Here is a 20976-nt window from a genome sequence, read left to right on the forward strand (position 1 = left end):
GCCGGGCCCGTGAAGACTGACAACGTCTCTTAAGAGAACAAAATCACAACTCTGCCAGGTAAGACACGTGACACGAGCTTCAAAACTCTGTCTGCAAGGAGTTTTTTTTTTTTTGCAGAAATCTTCTCGCAGCGGGTTTAATGTTACCACGGTGAATAAAGAACATAAATAATTCCCAGCTAACGCAAGTTGTTGCCAAGATGCTGCAGAAGGATACTTAGAGGTCAGTAATGTGATCTGCGATCGAGACTGAAGAAATGTAATGCGACCAAATTCCCCGGTGTCTCTCCGAACGCAGCCTTCAATTCTTTCGGCCAAACATTGCAGATACCGCAATTCGGCAACAGTGCAGAGCGAACAGCAGCCGGGCACGCCGCTGTTCCTGGGGCTCCGCAAGTAACTCCATCGTCACGGACACAACAAATGTCGCGCAAAGGACAATGAAGACGCAAATTGGAAGCATCTTAGGCGAGCGGTCGCCACCGCCGCAGCCGCCGCTGCTGCTGTGGCTGCTGGCGCTGCTGCCGTTCAGCTCCGGGCACCGACATCCACCGCTCTGGGCAGGCGAACACGCGGACCTGTGCGCCATCAGGGGGGACTGCGTGTGCGCCGGCGAGATCGTCGACTGCAGCGGCGCGAACCTTTCCTCGCTGCTGCCGCTCTCCGCGCCGGACTACGCCTCCGTCCTCGACCTGAGCCGCGGTCACTTCCCCGCCGTGTCGCGAGGCTGGCTGAGCGGGGCCCGCCGACTGCGCTCGCTCTCGCTGCGCCACTGCGGCGTCCGCAACGTCTCCGCGTCCGCCTTCGACGGCCTGAGCCGCCTCGCGCGCCTCGACCTGTCGTCCAACCGGCTGCGCAGCGTGAGTCGCGCCGCGCTCGCGGGCCTCGCCTCCCTCGAGGAGCTGCTGCTCTACAACAACCGCATCGCCGACGTGGAAGCGCTCGCGTTCGCGGACGCGCGCTCCCTGCGCCGCGTGCTCCTCGCGCGCAACGCCCTCGACGCGTTCCCCGCGGACGCGTGGCCGCCCGGAGCGCTGGCGCGCGTGCACCTGCTCGACCTCTCCTACAACCGCATCGAGGAGGTGCCCGTGGCGCGCGTCGGCTCGCTGCCCGCCGCGCTGCGCCAGAGCCTCCTGCTGCACGGCAACCCGCTGCGCTGCTCGTGCGCGCTCTACCTCATGCTCATGAGCTGGATGAGGCACGAGCTCACGTCCGTCCGGAGGCACCATCGCGAGCTCACGTGCCGCCTGCCCCACGCGCGAGAGCCCATCCGACTCTTCCAGGTGACGATGGCGAGGGTTGGGGGGGGGCAGTGGGAGCAAGGAGAGGGGGGGGGTTAAACATGCAGCTACGCGGTCCCGTGTCTTGAGGGTCGGACGGTGCATTCTGAGATCCAGACAATGCATCTTGAGATTTGGACTCGACGATACTGAACTTTTATGTTTTTAAACCCCGGTCGCACTTTCACGCGTCTCGATGCATCCATTTAATTTCCTAGTTAGAGAACAGATACCGACGGAATATTAAATATTTATGTCCGCATAAGGCACGTTTGGGATGGAGCGGCGTCGCAGTTATTAGCGCAGCGCAGCGCGGATCCGAGGTCGCCGTGGGGTCGCCACTCTACAGAGCGTCGCGCAACACGATAGACATCGTGTCGACCATTTAGCAAAGTATCGTCACATCGTGAGTATCTTTAGCCGTTTAATTGTCGTGTTAAAAAATATATATTTTTTTATCTTGATTTGAAGCTTTCGTGACTGCACGAATTCAAACTCTTTGGTTCTTTCGGTAAAGTCATCACGTAGGTAGAAAAATAAAATAATAATAATTATAGATTTGAAGTTTTCGTGACTGCAAGGGTCCATACTCTTTGTTTTTTTCGGTAAAGTCACTTGATACAGTCATTTTGCTGTGACGGTTCCACCTGAAGACGGAAGCTTGTGTTGCCTCCGAAACGTCGTGATTTAATGTATTTTTATTTTATTTCCTTTTTTTACCGAAGTGACTTTAACGAAATAATAAAATAATAAATCACGACGTTTCGATGGCAACACAAGCGGTCGTCCTCAGGCGGAAAAAATAATCCAGCAGTGGAACTGCTGAACCAGGAGGAACACAGCGAGAGAGCTGCTACACTGTCGAAATCAATTGTCTCCAAAAATAACAATGAGCGATTTACCCGTGAGCCCATGCGGCTCTTGCCCCAGTGATGCCGCCGGTTGGGTGGGTTTGGCCGTGAAAGTTAGTTGGCGATGTTACAGAGTGAGTGATGAAAGTAGTAGTAGTAGTAATGATGTCAACTTTCACCGTGCCACATGAGTCAGAGGGACGAGGAACCACAGTCAGTAAGACAGCAGCCAGGCGGTGAGCAGGAACCAAATTACACCACGCCCTGCCCACCTTCCCACCAAAAGCTCTGCGGTCCTCTACGTATTAAGGTGCTTTTGGTCAATTCTTGAGCATGGAGATCCACGTACTCAGTGATTGAATCCATACATTGGCAATGATGGTTCCAGATTTCGTGTTGAGTTTGTCTCGCAGATCGCGTCCAGGTTAGAGTTGTGCACAGATGGTCCCTTGAGTGGAACCAAATAGACGATGAAGAGACGTACGCCATTCGCGAGTAGCTGAACGACGCGCACATTTGATCCGTTGTTACTTCGTCAAGACAGACTCCGAGTCTCAGGATAAATGCATGGAATCGAGCATCTGACAATCTCTGTTCGGTGTATGTCCAGTACGTATGTACAGTACGTTGTATACAATGGGTTTTCATAACCCCTGCAGGCACTGCCAATCAACAACTTTTATTTTATTTAAACATTGATTCTGGAATCGTATCGTGACACTGAATTGCAACAAATAATTTAATTGCTCTGAGTGGTGGGTGGGGGCGGGTCGCGGAGGGGTGACAGTGGGCAGGGGGCACTGATGGGGGGGGGGGGGTGACAGTGGGCAGGGGGCTCTGATGGGGTGGGGGGGGGGCAGTGGGCAGGGGGCACTGATGGGGGGGGGGGTGACAGTGGGCAGGGGGCACTGATGGGGGGGGGGTGACAGTGGGCAGGGGGCTCTGATGGGGTGGGGGGGGGCAGTGGGCAGGGGGCACTGATGGGGGGGGGGTGACAGTGGGCAGGGGGCTTTGATGGGGTGGGGGGGGGGGGGCAGTGGGCAGGGGGCTCTGATAGGGTGGGGGGGGTGACAGTGGGCAGGGGGCTCTGATGGGGTGGGGGGGGGGGCAGTGGGCAGGGGGCACTGATGGGGGGGGGGGGTGACAGTGGGCAGGGGGCTCTGATGGGGTGGGGGGGGTGACAGTGGGCAGGGGGCTTTGATGGGGTGGGGGGGGGCAGTGGGCAGGGGGCACTGATGGGGGGGGTGACAGTGGGCAGGGGGCTCTGATAGGGTGGGGGGGTGACAGTGGGCAGGGGGCTCTGATGGGGTGGGGGGGGGCAGTGGGCAGGGGGCACTGATGGGGGGGGGGGGGTGACAGTGGGCAGGGGGCTTTGATGGGGTGGGGGGGGGCAGTGGGCAGGGGGCTCTGATAGGGTGGGGGGGGGTGACAGTGGGCAGGGGGCTCTGATGGGGTGGGGGGGGGCAGTGGGCAGGGGGCACTGATGGGGGGGGGGGTGACAGTGGGCAGGGGGCTCTGATGGGGTGGGGGGGGGGGGTGACAGTGGGCAGGGGGCTCTGATGGGGTGGGGGGGGGCAGTGGGCAGGGGGCACTGATGGGGGGGGGTGACAGTGGGCAGGGGGCTCTGATGGGGTGGGGGGGGGTGACAGTGGGCAGGGGGCTCTGATGGGGTGGGGGGGGGGGGCAGTGGGCAGGGGGCACTGATGGGGGGGGGGTGACAGTGGGCAGGGGGCTCTGATGGGGTGGGGGGGGGGTGACAGTGGGCAGGGGGCTCTGATGGGGGGGGGGGCAGTGGGCAGGGGGCACTGATGGGGTGGGTGACAGTGGGCAGGGGGCTCTGATGGGGTGGGGGGGGGTGACAGTGGGCAGGGGGCTCTGATGGGGGGGGGGTGACAGTGGGCAGGGGGCTCTGATGGGGGGGGCAGTGGGCAGGGGGCACTGATGGGGGGGTGACAGTGGGCAGGGGGCTCTGATGGGGTGGGGGGGGGGTGACAGTGGGCAGGGGGCTCTGATGGGGGGGGGGGGGGTGACAGTGGGCAGGGGGCTCTGATGGGGTGGGGGGGGGTGACAGTGGGCAGGGGGCTCTGATGGGGGGGGGGTGACAGTGGGCAGGGGGCTTTGATGGGGGGGGGGTGACAGTGGGCAGGGGGCTCTGATGGGGGGGGGGTGACAGTGGGCTGGGGGCTCTGATGGGGGGGGGGGTGACAGTGGGCAGGGGGCACTGATGGGGTGGGGGGGGGGGTGACAGGGGCAGGGAGCACTGATGGGGTGGGGGGGGGTGACAGTGGGCAGGGGGCACTGATGGGGGGGGGGTGACAGGGGCTGGGGGCTCTGATGGGGGGGGGGGTGACAGTGGGCAGGGGGCACTGATGGGGTGGGGGGGGGGGTGACAGGGGCTGGGGGCTCTGATGGGGGGGGGGATGACAGTGGGCAGGGGGCACTGATGGGGTGGGGGGGGTGACAGTGGGCAGGGGGCACTGATGGGGGGGGGGGGGGTGACAGGGGCAGGGGGCACTGATGGGGGGGGGGGTGACAGTGGGCAGGGGGCACTGATGGGGTGGGGGGGGTGACAGTGGGCAGGGGGCACTGATGGGGGGGGGGGTGACAGGGGCAGGGGGCACTGATGGGGTGGGGGGGGGGTGACAGTGGGCAGGGGGCACTGATGGGGGGGGGGGTGACAGTGGGCAGGGGGCACTGATGGGGGGGGGGTGACAGTGGGCAGGGGGCACTGATGGGGGGGGGGTGACAGTGGGCAGGGGGCACTGATGGGGGGGGGGGTGGGGTGACAGTGGGCAGGGGGCACTGATGGGGGGGGGGGGTGACAGTGGGCAAGGGGCTCTGATGGGGGGGGGGTGGGGTGACAGTGGGCAGGGGGCACTGATGGGGGGGGGGGTGACAGTGGGCAGGGGGCACTGATGGGGGGGGGTGGGGTGACAGTGGGCAGGGGGCACTGATGGGGGGGGGTGGGGTGACAGTGGGCAGGGGGCACTGATGGGAGGGGGGGGGGTGACAGTGGGCAGGGGGCACTGATGGGGTGGGGGGGGGGGTAGCACGATAAATACGTTGCGAGGCTGCGCCTCTGGAGTTGCTTGTTCACGGCAAGCCAGTGGTGAGTCGCACGTCCCAGGCCTGGTGAATGCGGGTACCACTTTGCCTTTTTTCCGATCTTGGCCCTTTCTCGGCAACTAAATCACGCAATTTATTTCGTGTCGAGTCGGGAAGCTGAGCCAGCACGTGGGAAAAAAAGGGTTGCGGATTAGCGAATCCTTCTGACAAAAACGCGGCCGAAATTTTGCACCGCACGAAATTGCCTCCTCGGATTGGGAGTGGCGTTTTATTTCGTTTTTCCCTCTCGGGCATCACAAATTCTCCGTGGGCTTCATCTCTGCGCGCGGTCGCCTCCCCGCGGTACCATCTCTCAGTCAGTGACAACTTCCACTCACCGACCGGAGGAAGCCAGGCAACAGCAGCAGCAGCAGCAGCGACTCCTGCCAGCTCAATATTTGCGATCTCCCTCGACTTGGGAATGTAACGGAGGCCACTCGCGGCAGGACAGCCCGCAAACCACCTGCCCGTGCCACGAGTCAAACGTGAAGTAGTGCCCAGACTACGCCACCTAAACACGCGATGGTCAGCACTCATCTCTGTCGGTGTTCCTGAGCCATGGGTGGAAATTCCACGTTCCTTTTGGCCAGTCTCTTTGTTAAACCCCTGCTAATGTTCTTTGCTCAAAAGCCATAAAGTTGAACTTTATTGAATGGCTCCTTAGAGAGCAGCAAAGAGCAGCAGAGGGCCGTGCAGCAAAATCCATTGTTGTTTTGTACTATGCCCACAAGTCTATGCCCCCGCCCCACCTTCACAAAGCTGCATTTACCAGCGTGGTGAAGTATGGTCAAATAGCCCCCACGAGCCCCATGGCGTGGGTAGGCCCTCGTCGGGCAGTTGATTGACCAATGGGCCGCACGTGTCCACGTGGGAGTAGAATGTTCTAGTCACAGTGACACTTGACCAGGTGGTTTTCTGAAAGCCAAAGCAAAGCCATCGATTCACTCTGCTCGAGTAAGCGCCAGTCCTCCACCACGCCTTTCACAACCTGCACTCACCGGCATGGCTAAAGTGCAGCCGTACAATCACACGTTTATAAAACATGTACCAAAGTGCAGCCGTACAACCACACGTGTATAAAACAACTACTGCATTAAAATAACTCAGGCCTTTGTGTATTATGTAAAAAAAATCAATTAGCAGTTCCTGAATAATAATTCTATTTTATACAGCACTCCTCATCAAGGATCTCAAAGCGCTGTACAGGACACAGCATCAGACACTCCGCGTTAAAATAATCCTATTATAAATACATTTTAAAAATACATTTACTAAATAAGTGCATTGTGGTCCCCTTGTCTCCTGAGGTCACCATCGAAATAAATTGGAGCAACATTTTGACGGACTAACAAGGCAACAGTTGACGATGCCCGAACAATAAAGAGAGAGGACCCACAATGCACCCCTTCAGGCACTGCTGATGATGTTGTTTTTGTTCATAATGCACAAAAAGGGCCGAGTGCTTTCCGTGCACCTTGCTCTGTGTTCTTTGAGACGTCGGGTTCTTTTTGTCCGTAATGATGGGTTTTTCATCTCACCCACGAACCCGCACGGCACGGAAAAGCCCCCCCCCCCCCCATTGACCCCCCCTCCCCCCCACATTGACCCCCCCCCCTTCCCCGGGTTGGGGGTCTCTGCGCTCCTGCACAGGTGCAGGAGGACCTCATGGGCTGCAGCCCCAACGCGTCGCTCCTCGTCAAGTCCAGGTCGGAGTACAGCGCCAACGTGGGCGACACGCTGCTGCTGCAGTGCGACTCGCGCCTCGCCCTCGAGCCCAGCACCACCTTCGCGTGGCTCGACAAGGGCGGCCGGCGCCACGTGCACCTGCACCCTCGCCGCGTCGACAACGGCAGCTCGCCGCTTTACGTGCACGCCAACGGCTCGCTCGAGATCCGCGACTTCAACGCGAAGCTGGAGGGCACGTACGCGTGCCAGGCTCTCAACCTGGCGCTGGAGCTCAACGAGACCCTGTGGGTGAACGTGACGGTGGCGCCGCCCGCGGAGCCCTTCAACACCGCCTTCACCACCCTCATCGCCTCCTCCGCCATCCTCTTCGTCGTGCTCGTCTACCTCTTCCTGCCGCCGTGCGACTGCCACTGCCGCAGCCGGCGTTGCGGCGGCGGCGGCCGCTGCTGCGGCTGCTGCCGCTACGTGGGGGTGTCCGGGTGTCAGGCGGAAGACGCGGCGATGAGCATGCGCGACTCGCAGGCGTCCATCCTGAGCAACGCCACCATGTCGCCACCGACGCCGCCGCAGCAGCAGCAGCTACAGATGCAGCAACAGCAGAAGCACCACCAGCAGCTGGTGGGGGAGGAGAATGGAGCCGGGCAGCAGCTCAGGCGCAAGCTGAGCGGCGTCAAGCGAGTGTCGATCATGGAGCCCGAGGGGCAGGGGGCCCACAACGGGCGCGCGTGCGCGCTGCCGAGCGACGACTTCCACGAGGAGCACCTCCTCAAGATCCTCAAGATGAAGTCGGACTCGGAGTCCAACTGCTCCGTCTACTCCGACACGCCGATCGTGTCGTTGTGAGGGCCGCAGATGGGAGGGGGGCTCGGAGGGGGCTCCCCCATCCCCCAAGGGGGGGGGGTCATCAGCAAGTTCCGTCTCCACTCGCGAGGACGCTTCAGGCTGCAAGGCGGACGCGTCCACGAGCGGGGTGAGGTCACCCTGAGGTTTACGTGCGGGGTGAGGTCACCCTGAGGTTCACATGCAGGGTGAGGTCACCCTGAGGTTCACGTGCGGGGTGAGGTCACCCTGAAGTTCACGTGCGGGGTGAGGTCACCCTGAGGTTCACGTGCGGGGTGAGGTCACCCTGAGGTTCACGTGCGGGGTGAGGTCACCCTGAAGTTCACGTGCGGGGTGAGGTCACCCTGAGGTTCACGTGCGGGGTGAGGTCACCCTGAGGTTCACGTGCGGGGTGAGGTCACCCTGAGGTTCACGTGCGGGGTGAGGTCACCCTGAGGTTCACGAGCGGATGAGGTCATCCGACGTTTAATTCGCAGAGGTCGACAGCAGCGTGCGTCACGTGGCAGGCGTGCGTGTGCGCGCTGGTCGTACGATGGCGAGAAAACAAGTTTTGCTGGCTGGCTTGCTGGCGCACGGGGCAGGCAAGTGTGTGCGGTGGTGACGTCATGCCGCATCCCCCCCCCACCCCCCCCCCCCGGCTACCAACCCTCCACCCCGCGTGTATTCCCACGCAAATGCATGGGAAGTGCGAATCAGAAATTTTAATGGTTTGGATTCGGAAGCATTCGGGTGGTTCAGAGGTCAGAGCACTTCGCTGGCACCGCTGGTATCCTGGGTTCAAATCCAATCTCTCAGCCTCTGCCCGATCATCAACGGCTGCTCACGACAAAAGCATCACATTTGGCTTTGCACTTCATTCCACCAACGTTCCAGCTCTGAGAATCGTAAACTAAAAACTCTGGCTTGGCTGTCATGCTGCCATGTGACAACATTTACTCTGCATAGCAATGTGGGTTGGGAAAGTGCTGCCACCACCCCCCTCCTCCCCCCCCCCCCGAGTATGGATAAGAGGTCACTTGAAGAGATTTCAGAAGCGACTCTGCGATGTCTCCTTCTGCGGACCGCTCCCCAAAGCTCGGCGGTGATGTCCTGCTCTCCGAGACTTCAGAATGGATGTTTCATTTCCTGATGCCATTGGGAAACGTTGAGCAAAAATGTCTCCGAATAATTTAAATTCAGAAGGAAAAAATGACGACAGCTCTCACCAACTAGGCCGCTGTCCTGAAGTCCGATTTGGGTTGTTTTTGTTTGACGAGCCCCACTCTTCGCACACAGCATGCCGGCACGGGCTGCAAAAATGCAGATTATTCACCTTGAGTTCTTCACTTTACCGATTCGAAGACGATGGGGAAATAAAAACCAGGGTCACGAGAATGCAAATGAACTGTTTTGTATTTCACTCTCAAGGGTTCAATTTGAATCCGAGCTCAGCCCTAAATGAAATGCAGCCAAGGCGGACGTTGGCAAAAATCAACGTCACTGTTTGAGTGTTTAATCCCACTTGAGACTCAGCTTGAGACATCCTTAACAAGGATGGAATGATGAGAGGTTGGGACCAAATTTCAATTCTGCATCCGGTTTGTATATCGTGTGCTACTCTGAAGGCATGAAAGGGGTTTTATTCAAAACGTAAAGTGCTTCAGAGGCGAACGTAAGCGATGTTCCCGGAACACGACGGCAATCGAATGACCTCATACCGACCACCGCCGCACCAGTGGGAGAGACACATTTCTACTCGTCCGCGTGAAATTTCGCAATTTTTGCTGAACATCTCTCAATCGATTCTAGATTTGAAGCTTTCGTGACTGCAAGGAATCATCTTCTTAGGTTTTTTCGGTAAAGTCACGTAGAAAGTAAAATAAAATAAAATAAAAAATCACGACGTTTCGGAGGCAACACAAGTCTCCGTCATCAGGTGGGACCGTCACAGCCAGATTAGCTGTATCAAGTGAGGCAATGATTCAAGATGTAATTCCTTAAAAGCGAGTTGAGGGGGGAGGGAGAGGGAGGGGGGAGCTCATCAGACTATGGTAGCCAATGAAAGGAACGTATCGGGAGGGAGGGGGGGGCGAGGCCAAAAGGGTAGGCGATGGACGTGGAAGCGCTTGTGCGCAAGCGGCCAATTACTGCACACGCCAACACAATGGAGCGATTGTGCGCAAGCGGCCAGCCACTCAATCGGCGTCGTTTTTTGAACATCTCCCCCGTCAAATTTTGACGACGTCGATTCACGCGCAAGAGTTTTGTGCCTGCATGAGATCGGGCGGAAAAACCCACTAAAAAATCTGACGAATTATTTGGTGATGAATTTCGTATTTTTTGTTACCTGCTATGTAGAAGGGCCATTGCTCAAAATGTCACCTTGTTGTATAATGCGTTTTTTATTTTATTTAAGGCCACGCGGTGTCACTGACGAATTTATTGAGTTTGGTTTTGACTTTGGTTTGTTAAGCTGAGACCGTGGCATTGAGCACACGCACGCCGCCCATCTCGACGTGAACCCAGATCTGCCCTCTGACGCCCACCACTCGCGATCGCGGCGTTTGAACGCAAAGCGCAATGCAGAAGGTTACACGCGGCAAGATGCAACACGACGCTATTTATACAATGTCAAGACGTAGGCTTTCGCAGCCAAGGCCATGATTCATAGTTAACCGGGGGTCGTCATTACGTGCCCTAACCAGAAAATCAACTGTGAATCAGAGGATAACCTTGATTATAATTCAAACTGAGCAAGTAAGGCATCTCCAAGTCAGCCGATGGCTTTATAGCTTCCTAAACTGCATCGGCACACGAACAACGGCAGCAAGTGGCATATGCGGCGCATACTTGGTGATGCAGAAATAGAATACTAAAACACTAAAACACTCTCCCGCAGTGCGTGGGGAACTGTGGTCGCTCAGAGCGGATCACGAAACATGGAACGACTCAGCGCCCGAGTCGCGTATACACGACGGAGACATCATCATCACAGCGGTACACTCCGCGACTCTTGACGCGGGTATCTGGGCTGAACCACGTGAATGTAATGATCACAGTAGGTGCTCTACATCACCGTCAGTCCATTCGAGGAAGAAGCGACTTCAACGTATCTCGGTTTTCTTTTTGAACGGCAAGGGTTCCGGACCCGTGTCTCCCTGCACCATATTCCTTAAACCCTTGGAGAAAAAAAACCGTGATTGAAGAGACGCCTGCATTTGCCACGACGCCTTTGCCGGCACACGTGGGCCCTAGCTATAAAATGGAAATAGCCTCGTGCCTTTGGGCCGTGGTTGTGCAGCTGCACCGCCTGCACGATCGAGAGCTGCGTCACTGATCCCAGTTGCATGTGCCGCTGTCACACCACGTGATCATTTATCCCCCCCCCCCACCCTCTTTCCCAAGCGGGACACAGTGAAATGTCACTGCGCTCAGAAGAAAACTAATAAAAAAAACTTTACTTTGGGGAGTCAGTCAAGCTGCTCCGTGAAGGAGGGAAAGGAATTAACAGCAGCACACATTGGTGATTGTTTAATAATCATGAACCACGTAAAATGTGAAAATATGAAATCAAATTAGCTACACTTTTTTATGGCAGTTTCCCAGCCGGTTAAACTATCGTACGGTATTAAAAAAAACTATTCTGTGAAAACCTTCAGCATGCAAATTTACTCCTGTAAGGTTATGAATTGCAAAAACTAAAATAGAAACATTATTCTGCTAAAAGCATCATCGCTCATGGTGTAATGTGTAATCTCAAGGTTACACGGTGATAAATATTGTAAAAATTAAATAAAGCATATTCTGTATAAAGATATATATATAAATTTTATATCTTACTGTTATATTATACATATGAAGATGTCATGGGTCTTACTATATCCTGTATATGAATGATTTTGCAAGTTACCACTGTCATATGAATGCAAATGAAAGTGCATAAAAAATTAAACGGAATAATTTTACTGGCGCGACTACTCACGCAAATGCTTGCTTATGTTTTTCATTGCCAAACGTGCGTCAGTGACATTTATGGGGGCAAAACGTACAAATGTCGACGTCGCAATGTTGGGTTTGCGGTTGTTTGGAGAGAGAGAAATGCTCCAGGAGTGTCCGAGTGAGTCAGAGGGCCGAGCTGGCAACGTGGAAATCCTGGGTTCGAATCTCGGCAGCCACCCGTGATGGAACTGGGCTCTCAGGTGTAGCGAGTTGATGGGCTCAGTCCCGTCACAAATTACTCATTCGGCTGAAGTCCGGCTGTAAGAATGAAACATATTGGTTTCATCGTCATGTCAAACCTAGCGCGCCACGCTGGCGGGATGTTAACTACCCTGACTGGTATGCAGGAGGACGTGGGATCAATCCCAACCCTGACGCCTGCTCTACATTTGCAGTTTGCGTGTTCTCCCCGTGGTCGCGTGGATTTTTCTCCGAGTCCTCGGGTTTTTGCCCTTCACTTTTAGAAACATGCGTTTAGAGTATTTGGCTGCTATACATTTCCACGTGATAAGCCACTTCGTTGAACTATAATTTGTGGTCAGATCGCTTCTGAAAAAATAGTTATATAGCTCAGTGGGCCTTCTTACCTTGTCAAATAAAAAATAGTTTTAATAATAGTTCGATGTGACGAATGTCAATCTCCATTTGCAGTGGGTGGGAAAGTGCTGCCCTCTCCTGTGTGGGCCAGGGGTCACTAGAAGGGATCTCAGACGTAGCTCTGTGATGTCCGCTTCCGTGGGCCGTAATCGAGCACGAAGGATTGTCGTGGCATGTGAGAGATCCGAATGTATTCTTAATCTCGTGACAAGATGCTAATATCTTCTTGGTTCTTTCGGTAAAGTCACCTGAGCATGGCTGCTTGCGTTGTGGCCGAAACGTCGTGAGAATTATTTTATTATGTTTATTTTTATTATTTTATTATTTCCCTTCTACGTGACTTTACCGAAAGAACCAAGAAGATGAATCCCTGCAGTCACGAAAGCTTTAAATCGAAAGTTGCTAATAGCACAATAGGGATAAAATGAAGGCAAGATTACACAGACACACACAACATCTCCCTTCCTCCAAATACTTTTAACCTGCAATCACTCATTATTTGTGTGTATTCTAGATTTGAAGCTTTCGTGAATGCAAGGATTCATACTCTTAGGTTTTTTACGTGTAGCTGTGACGATCGTGATTTATTATTTTATTTCTATTATTATTTCTATACTTTTTATTATATATTTCTATTTTTACCTACGTGACTTTACCTAAAAAACCTAAGAGTATATTTGTTTGCACTTTATTGATAAACGCCACAGCCACGGCCTTACACCCGACCTCTAAACTACGACTTCCCAAACTCTGTTCGTCACGGCCTTACCACAGTCCACCCCGCGCATGATTACCAATCTTTTCCGTCGAAGAACACGACACTAAGTCGTGACACAGCTTGCGTGCCTGACGATCGCTAAACAACAGCCCAGCGTGGCGCGGAGATTGCCGAATCCATTACATGTGTCCCACGCGATGCAGAAGCGTGATAATTCACGCAAAGAAAGCGAGCGAGCGGCATTGTGTGTGTCTGCGTGTGTACGTGTGAGTCACGTCGCAGCAGTGGGGAGCGGTGGTGCACTGGTTAGCGCTACGCTGCGCTACGAACCCGGCGACCCGAGTTCGATTCCCGCTCACGGCCAACACCCGGTGACGACTACGAAAATTAAGAGTAGGTTTGACCTTTTCCGGCACCAAGACAGGTGGTGTTAAGGTGTTCAAACACAAAATAGAGAGACCTTTTGCAAGGAATCAATTCTGCATTCACCACACGTGCTTGTGTGTCAACATGCAAACAAAACATGCTCCGGTAATTATAAGAGATGCGTTGCCTTTGAAACTGATTGTCCTACACCAGAGACAGCCCTCTTCATGGCCTCGTCTCACCGGTGTCAGACGAGAGAACAACGCCAAAAGGAGCAGCGACGATTATCTGAACCGTTCCTGGGCCTCTATCCCGGTCGACTCAGCCTCAAGCGAGCACCTGGTGCGGTGTGTAAACATCGCCACTGGGGGAGACAAAGGCGGTCGGGCGTGGTGCCGGCCACCCACCCCCTCGTGTGCCGTGCCGACCTTCATAGGACCTGCGAATTGCTAACAGCACTTGCCCCAACAGTCTGTTAAGGCTACACGGGGGATCTTTGTCTTCGTCACGCAGTACGTAGAGAGTGTCCGTTGCGAGAGATCGGGGCCTTTATTCTGAAGACATCTGGGAAAAACAAAAAGGTGGTTTGGCTGCTGCAGCTCCTTACTATTAAAATGTCCCTCCCTTTATTACTGCTAATCCTACTTCATCCCTTTATGACTGCTAATCCTACATAATACACGAGCATAATATTACCTTGAGACCCCCCCACCACCGCCTACACATTCCACAAGTAGTGACTAATCCCATATCTGCATTTTCCATAAACATTCTAAATTCCTCTGTTGATATGTAAATTCCTTTGTCAAGGCGCTCTCCTCCTCTAACCCAGCTTAGATATACGCTGCCAAGCTTGGTGGTGTTCATTAGGACGCTGTCTTTCCGACAGCGCTGTTCTTCACCTGAGGACGGCTGCTTGCGTTGTGGCCGAAACGTCGTGAGAATTTTATTTTATTATGTTTTATTTTAATTATTTTATTATTTGCCTTCTACGTGACTTTACCGAAAGAACCAAAAAGAAAAAAACAAAGAGCTTTATAGCTCATCGGATTTCCCCACTATAAATACATTTTTTTATTTGTTTTTAGGTAGGAGGGGGTAGAGGGGGAGTGAAAAATGTTGACACTCCGACTGATGATCCTGCTGTTGTGGAGTGACTCATGCAGCCAGCTATGGCTGCAGAGTTTTGTAATACATGTTGTTTACGTCGTATATTGTGACCATTCGGTCACAGTTCCTATGATCACTGTTTCATTGCTTTTATGGCTTTATTTTGGTGATTTTTGAAAAGTTTTTCGGTTTGGCCATGTTTGTTTGTTGTAGTACAGAGTTAGACTGATGGCCTTCATCTAAGTTGTCTTGTGGTTGTTGTTGTTGTTGTTTGACTTGCATCCCACTGGGATTTTTGCACACAGCGTTGGTGTACGGTGCTTTTTATGCAATATTTTGCTGTCTTTTCTTGGAGATTTTCTGTTTGCACATAGTCACTTTAAGATGTTTTCTTGTTCATGTTTTTGTTTTGTTTGTTTGTTGCGGTTGCACCCGATTCAAGAGCCGAATGGCTTACAGGACTATACCTAATAAATTAAACTTGAGTAGGGGGGTAACCAACCCGGGTCTGCAGCCCCAAAATCTTCTGCGTGAATCCGGCCACCGCATCGCGCGCACGCACGCGGTTTTTATTTCTCTCTCGTCAAGTCAGCAAGCAAACTCTGCCGACAATAAAAAAAAGTCCTTGGCGCAGTGCAGAGAGAGGTGGGGAGGGGGGAAGGAGGCAGTTTTGTCGCGTTTCGCTGTTGTATAAAGCACGCGTAGGCATGAAAGCGTGTTATTATGATTATGTAATACATCTTACAACTATAATTCATTGTAGAGGAAACACATACTTATTCACTGATTACTAATCTATTATATAATTACAATAACCCCCCCCACCCCCACGTCCTCCGCCTATGATCTCTGCACCTGATGTGTCCACTGATGACGTCGTCCTTCTGCTGCTGCTCGATTTAAGACCGGAAGCAGGTGGATGGCTTCAGTATTCTGGCAAATTGCCCGATGATGCTGGATGATGTAGTTACCAGCGAAACGTCGTACTACTCAAATTGTAAATCTTGTGGATTTATTCTCCAACACACCGGTGGGTTGAAGTAGTAAACTAATTGGCACGTTTTGTTCACGTGACAAACCTTCCTGGCTGCGTCGGGTGGTGAAGGGTTACTACACATTTATACTTACGCGATCTAATCCAACAAACTTTGTTACGAAGAAGCGATTCTTTTTTTTTTTGCATTGTACCAAGACGTCCCGGTTCTCGAATTGTAAATGTTGTGGGTTTACTTTCCAACACACCGGTGTTGTGTGCTAGTAACGAATTGGCACGTGTCGTTTACGTGACAAACCCTCCTACTAATTTGCTCTGTCGGGTGGTGGCGGATTTAACGACACACATTTACGCGATCTAACCCCAAAAGAAACACAAGGACGAGAAGGTTCCAGAAGACGGGGGGCCCTGAGGAGTATGAAAGTTGAGAGCACGAGAAGTGGTGACGCTGGGAGGAAGCTACGAGCTGACGACACGAACGAATCCTAGGGTCCCGTATTGTGGCTGTGTGCAAGTAAAATGTGTCTCTCACTACTTCGTCAAAGTCGTTGTTACACATACGCAGCAGTGTGCCTCTCAACCTGTGCTTGACTCCTACTGTGTACCCCCACGTGTCCCCCGGGTGTTGAATTTTCTTCAACCGAGTAACCCCGCCACTTTGCCCGACCCAACATGGTTCTGAGAAAGAATATGTTTTTGTTACCAAATTGTAAATGTTGTGAGGTTATTCTAATCTGGCGAAGTAACTGCAGGCGAATTTAAAAAAATCTACGGACGCTCTGCACGCGTGAGGCAATTTGTTAGCAATCTATTGGGAACCACATTGTTCACGATCAATGAGTTTAGAAATGTCGTTTATATCATTAATAGATTACCACATGGATAAAAATGTTATCGTAGTTATTTTACATTGGCAGATTCATACACGATTATTCACCAATGACTCGGGTGCATGATATAATGCCACGCATTTATGAATCAGCTCACGTACCCCCCAGGGAATCTGCGTACCCACCCACCTGAGAACCACTGCGGTAGTAATCTCCCAGCTGCTTTCCCACGAGACGGGAGATTCACGGAGGTGAGCGGCTGCCCGCAGGACACGCGGCAACACGTGACTCGACACTGCCGGGCACCACGGTGGCTCGGAGATATTGACTACCTCGCCTGGTTTTCAGGAGTTCGTGGGTTCGATCCCAACCCTGACGCGTGCATATTTGTAGTTTGTGAGTTCTCCCCGTGGTCGCATGGATGTTTCTCTGGGTTTTCCCTCCACATTCAGAATCAACATCACGCGTTTAGAGTATTTTGCTGCTATAAGTGTATTTTTTTCACTTTATTTGTATTATTATTTTTCTATCTACGTGACTTTAACGAAAGAACCAAAGAATATAAGTGTCCACGTGATAAGCCGCTTCGTTGAGCTATCCATTGTGGCCAGGTCACTGTGACAAAGAGCTACATAGCTCAGAGGACCTTACCTGGTAAAATAAAATAAATAGTTGACAGTAGTTTATTTAGTACATCGTACTGAATTTCAACCGAAGCTGTGCCTGGGCTGGGCTCCAGAAAATTAAATGTCCCTGGGTGCATGGGAAATATTTTTTGGATTAGAGAACGTCCATTAGACGCATCGCGTCCTACGTTAAATAACCCAGAGGGACCTTGGGCACTGGAGACGTCGTTAGTTGAGATCATGAGTGGCGTCCAAAGGAGAGAACACGGCCAGAGATGGCATCTAGCCCACGTGCTGATGCTCGTTCGAAGGATTGGTGTATCACGAGAAAGACGGCGACATTTTGCAGAATCCTTAACCCAGAAGCAGATAGATCATGACCGGTTATGATTAATTGTTTGTATGCGCGTTGAACTTCTTTCGCACCCTACGTAGCCAAACGCGCGCTATATTTTCTGTTGCTTTCATCATTGTCGGAGTCGGCGAGGACAGAGGGTCAAAGTTGGTACCGGCATCATTTGCCCACGTCCGCCTTCGTCTCCCCGGTGATGATATTGAAAACATTGTGCAAAATATATCTATTTTAGGCCGAGTCAGCATAGGAGAGGGTCAAACCAAGCTCACACGGCATTTCATATACAGTGTGTAAACCTTAAAACCAGCAGAATATCCCCCCCCACTCAAGTCCAAAACGCAATTGCGTGGCGCTGTTCCTGAGCTGCCACTCACTCGGTCTATATTTGATAAACCCCTGCGGTTGCATAAAAGTTGGCTGGCGCCAGTGGCAAGTAGCGATGTGCAAAGTGGAGGATTCCTCCCTCCCCAGCACCCACTCGCGTACAAATGGGGTCGTGTTCCCAGCCCCGGGAAACAAAGACGAACGTAGGAGAGAACCACAAAAACCCAAACGGACCACACCAAAACACAATCATCCAAACGAACCACACCAAAACACAATCACCCAAACGGACCACACCAAAATTATTCCAAACCACGACAACAATGAAAGGTCAACGGTCCAGTGCTGCTAACCGATCGTCTCACTCCTCCTGGGCGCCACGGTGACGAGATGTCATCTCCCTCGCCTGGTGTACAAGAGGTCGTGGGTTCGATCCCGACCCTGTCGCTTGCTGTATGTTTGATTCCAAGAATACAGGATGAGATGTTACTATCCTTTGTGCAAGCACTTCCAAGAGTTCATGAACAGTGAGCCTGGTGAAATTTGGGGAGCGCATCGTCAGTAGTGACCCTTTGGTTCCTAGGGTGTTTCGGCCTTTCATACTATACACCCTCCCCACAGGCGGCCAGCGACAGGGTGATCAATCCTACGCTTGCGTCCCATTCCCAATTAGTCATAGGAGTTGCCTTGTTGTTGATAGCCAACATCCCATGGGACTATGCATGGCAGGGGCGTCCTCCTCCCTGAGTCAAGCATTGTTGACTGCATACCTCCTGGCCCTCTCACTTTGGGGCACAGCTGGGGTCTTTCCTCTTCATGCAGAGCCACTGACTGCTGCCTTCTGCCGCCTCCTATACAGCTCTGATTGCCGAACGCTGACTCTGGCCCTTAATTCCCAGTTTGCGGCGTCTCTATCCCCATGGTCGCGTGGGGTTATTTTTCCTCCTTCACATTTAGAAACACGCGTTCAGAGTATTTGGCTCCTGTAAACTTCCGCATGATAAGCCACTTCGTTAAAGCTACCATTTGTGATAGCCAGGTCGCTCCTGAGAAGGGGCTATGTAGCTCCGTGGACCTTACCTAGTAAAATAAAAACACATTTTGTAAAATGTAGTTCGTTTACAGGAGGCCGTCCTCCTGGATACGTCCTCGCATTTCACTGCCATTTAATCGCCGGTCTCGCCAATGGCCATCGTCATTCCGTCTTGCAAGAAAAAAAAATCGAGCTCGTGCCATGGCGACATCGTATTGACAATCGCGTACAGTACTAAATGTGTTTATATATATATAGACAAGGCGGTGGTCCATGGACGAGACCCGTGACGGAATGAAAGACAAACGAGGGTAAACGCAGCCGAGAGGCGAAACAGAATCAGAATATTTATGTGTTACTGCAGGAGGAATCCGATGAGCTATTACGCTCTTTTTCACAGATGTCCAGTTCGGTGCACGGGGTAAGAGCGCCCCAACAACAAACAGTACAAAACCACCATAGTAGTGCAAAAGAAATCACCCAAACTCATACAAATTAAACTAAACAATCCCCATCCTACCAGGCAAAGCCGACAGAGGTATTCACTTATGTTTCAGAAGCGGCCTGGCCACAAACGATAACTCAACAAAGTGGCCCATCATGAGGGGTGGTGATATTGTAGGCCTTCATTCAGCCAGCAGTGGATAAATGTTGACCGATCATGACTCGCTTTGAAAATCAATTGGCCAAACGTCTTCCTGTTCAAACGAGCAATCATCTGTCGGGTGCCATGGGCTGTTTCTTGTTCATGTTTTTGTGTTGCTGCGGTTGCACCCGAGCCAAGAGGCGCATGGCTCACAGGGTTATACCTAATAAATAAAACTGAAATGAAATGAAACTGAAATGGGCCCTGACGTGAATCGCAGACGTCCCGCGTCAGGGTCTCTCAGAGAGAGCCCTGCGGCATCCGCCACTTCCGTGGGGCCAATTTTTCTGAACGCGACGTGGGGTTGCCGTGGTCCCTGCGAGACATTGGAACGGTGACTTTGTCGCACCACGTGACATTGTCGGTAAAGGAAACCCGGTCCACGCCCAGAGCGCAAATTCACACGGTCGAACGACGTCGTAAGGAACGCAGCGAGCGGGTGGGAGTGGCATCTCCGGTGCAAGTGGCGACTCCCAACCCCGTGCCCGTGGGCTGGCGAGGGTTAAGCACTCCCATCGTAGCTGCATTATTGAAGCTTTGCCTGATGCACTTTGAGAGGCAGAGGCGGAGTGGGGCATGGGGGGGTGGGGGAGTGCGCGGAGGGTTGAGAGGAGGGTTTGGCAGACGCGGGGAGATGCACGGAGAGAGATGGGAGACACAGGGATGGGAGACACGGAGAGAGAGAGATGGGAGACACACAGAGAGGTGGGAGATACACAGAAAGATGGGAGACAGAGAGAGATGAGAGACGGAAATGGGAGATAAAAAGAGAGGTCAGAGACACAAAGAGAGATGGGAGACACAGAGAGAGAGATGGGAGACACGGAGATAGGAGACACAGAGAGAGATGGGAGACAGAGATAGGTGGGAGACACGGAGATGGGAGACACAGAGAGAGAGATGTGAAAGGGCTGGATCGTGGTTCACTGCTCTGCCCGTTGAAAAAAGGAGATGTTCCGAGTTTGTTGCTGGTGGCACGAGAGACGTGAGAACCCCAAATCGCCGCCCTCCCCGCGGGTCAATCTGGAACGCGGTTATCTATCGCGCCCTGCCTCCATCTCTCCACCGACTTGGGTTTTGAGTTATAAACAGTCAAACATTTAAGGGAGGCTTATTGTGACATTGGTGCACGTTACTTGTTTTTTTTTTACGATGCATATTTCATTCCGGTGTCCTTGATGGAATGAATAAAGTATAAAAGCAGATATTTTAATTTCGTCCACGTCAACGGAGACGTGAAATGTACGCGGCCTGCACTGTAACCAGGGAGAGGGGCAATTGCTCAAGTTGCGAAAAACAAGAAATAGGTTTATACCCTTTCTGGCAATAAAACTGGAGTTTTGCTAAGATGTTCAAACCCCGACATGGGTCTGATAATAATGTGCTTCGCATTGTCTTTTGAAAAATAATTGGCCATCGAAGGAGTCCGGACCGAGGAAGACACTAACCCATCTCCGCTGTAGATCAAGGAGACTGTTGGGACAAATGCTGTTAGCGAGCGCCTATGAAAAGCCAGCAGAGCACTCAATGTAGGGGGGCCTTGTCTTGCCAGTGTTGTTTTGTGTTTGAACACCGTACCAAGTACTCATTTTGCGGGGCTGAGTCGACATAATGGCAGTCCAAGACCGTTTCAGATA

At 52.8% G+C, this 20976-nt stretch overlaps 1 protein-coding gene across 1 annotated transcript; it reads left to right on the forward strand.

The window, feature by feature from the left end:
• The first annotated feature begins 440 nt into the window (after positions 1 to 440).
• On the forward strand, positions 441 to 7765 carry LOC144934902 (amphoterin-induced protein 2-like). The gene is made up of 2 exons (XM_078861171.1): positions 441 to 1283; positions 6887 to 7765. Exons 1-2 carry the CDS (start codon positions 441 to 443, stop codon positions 7763 to 7765), a joined length of 1722 nt encoding a protein of 573 aa, XP_078717297.1.
• Positions 7766 to 20976: the final 13211 nt, after the last annotated feature.

Source organism: Lampetra fluviatilis, chromosome 11 (assembly GCF_964198595.1).
Source record: "Lampetra fluviatilis chromosome 11, kcLamFluv1.1, whole genome shotgun sequence".
NCBI lineage: Eukaryota > Metazoa > Chordata > Hyperoartia > Petromyzontiformes > Petromyzontidae > Lampetra > Lampetra fluviatilis.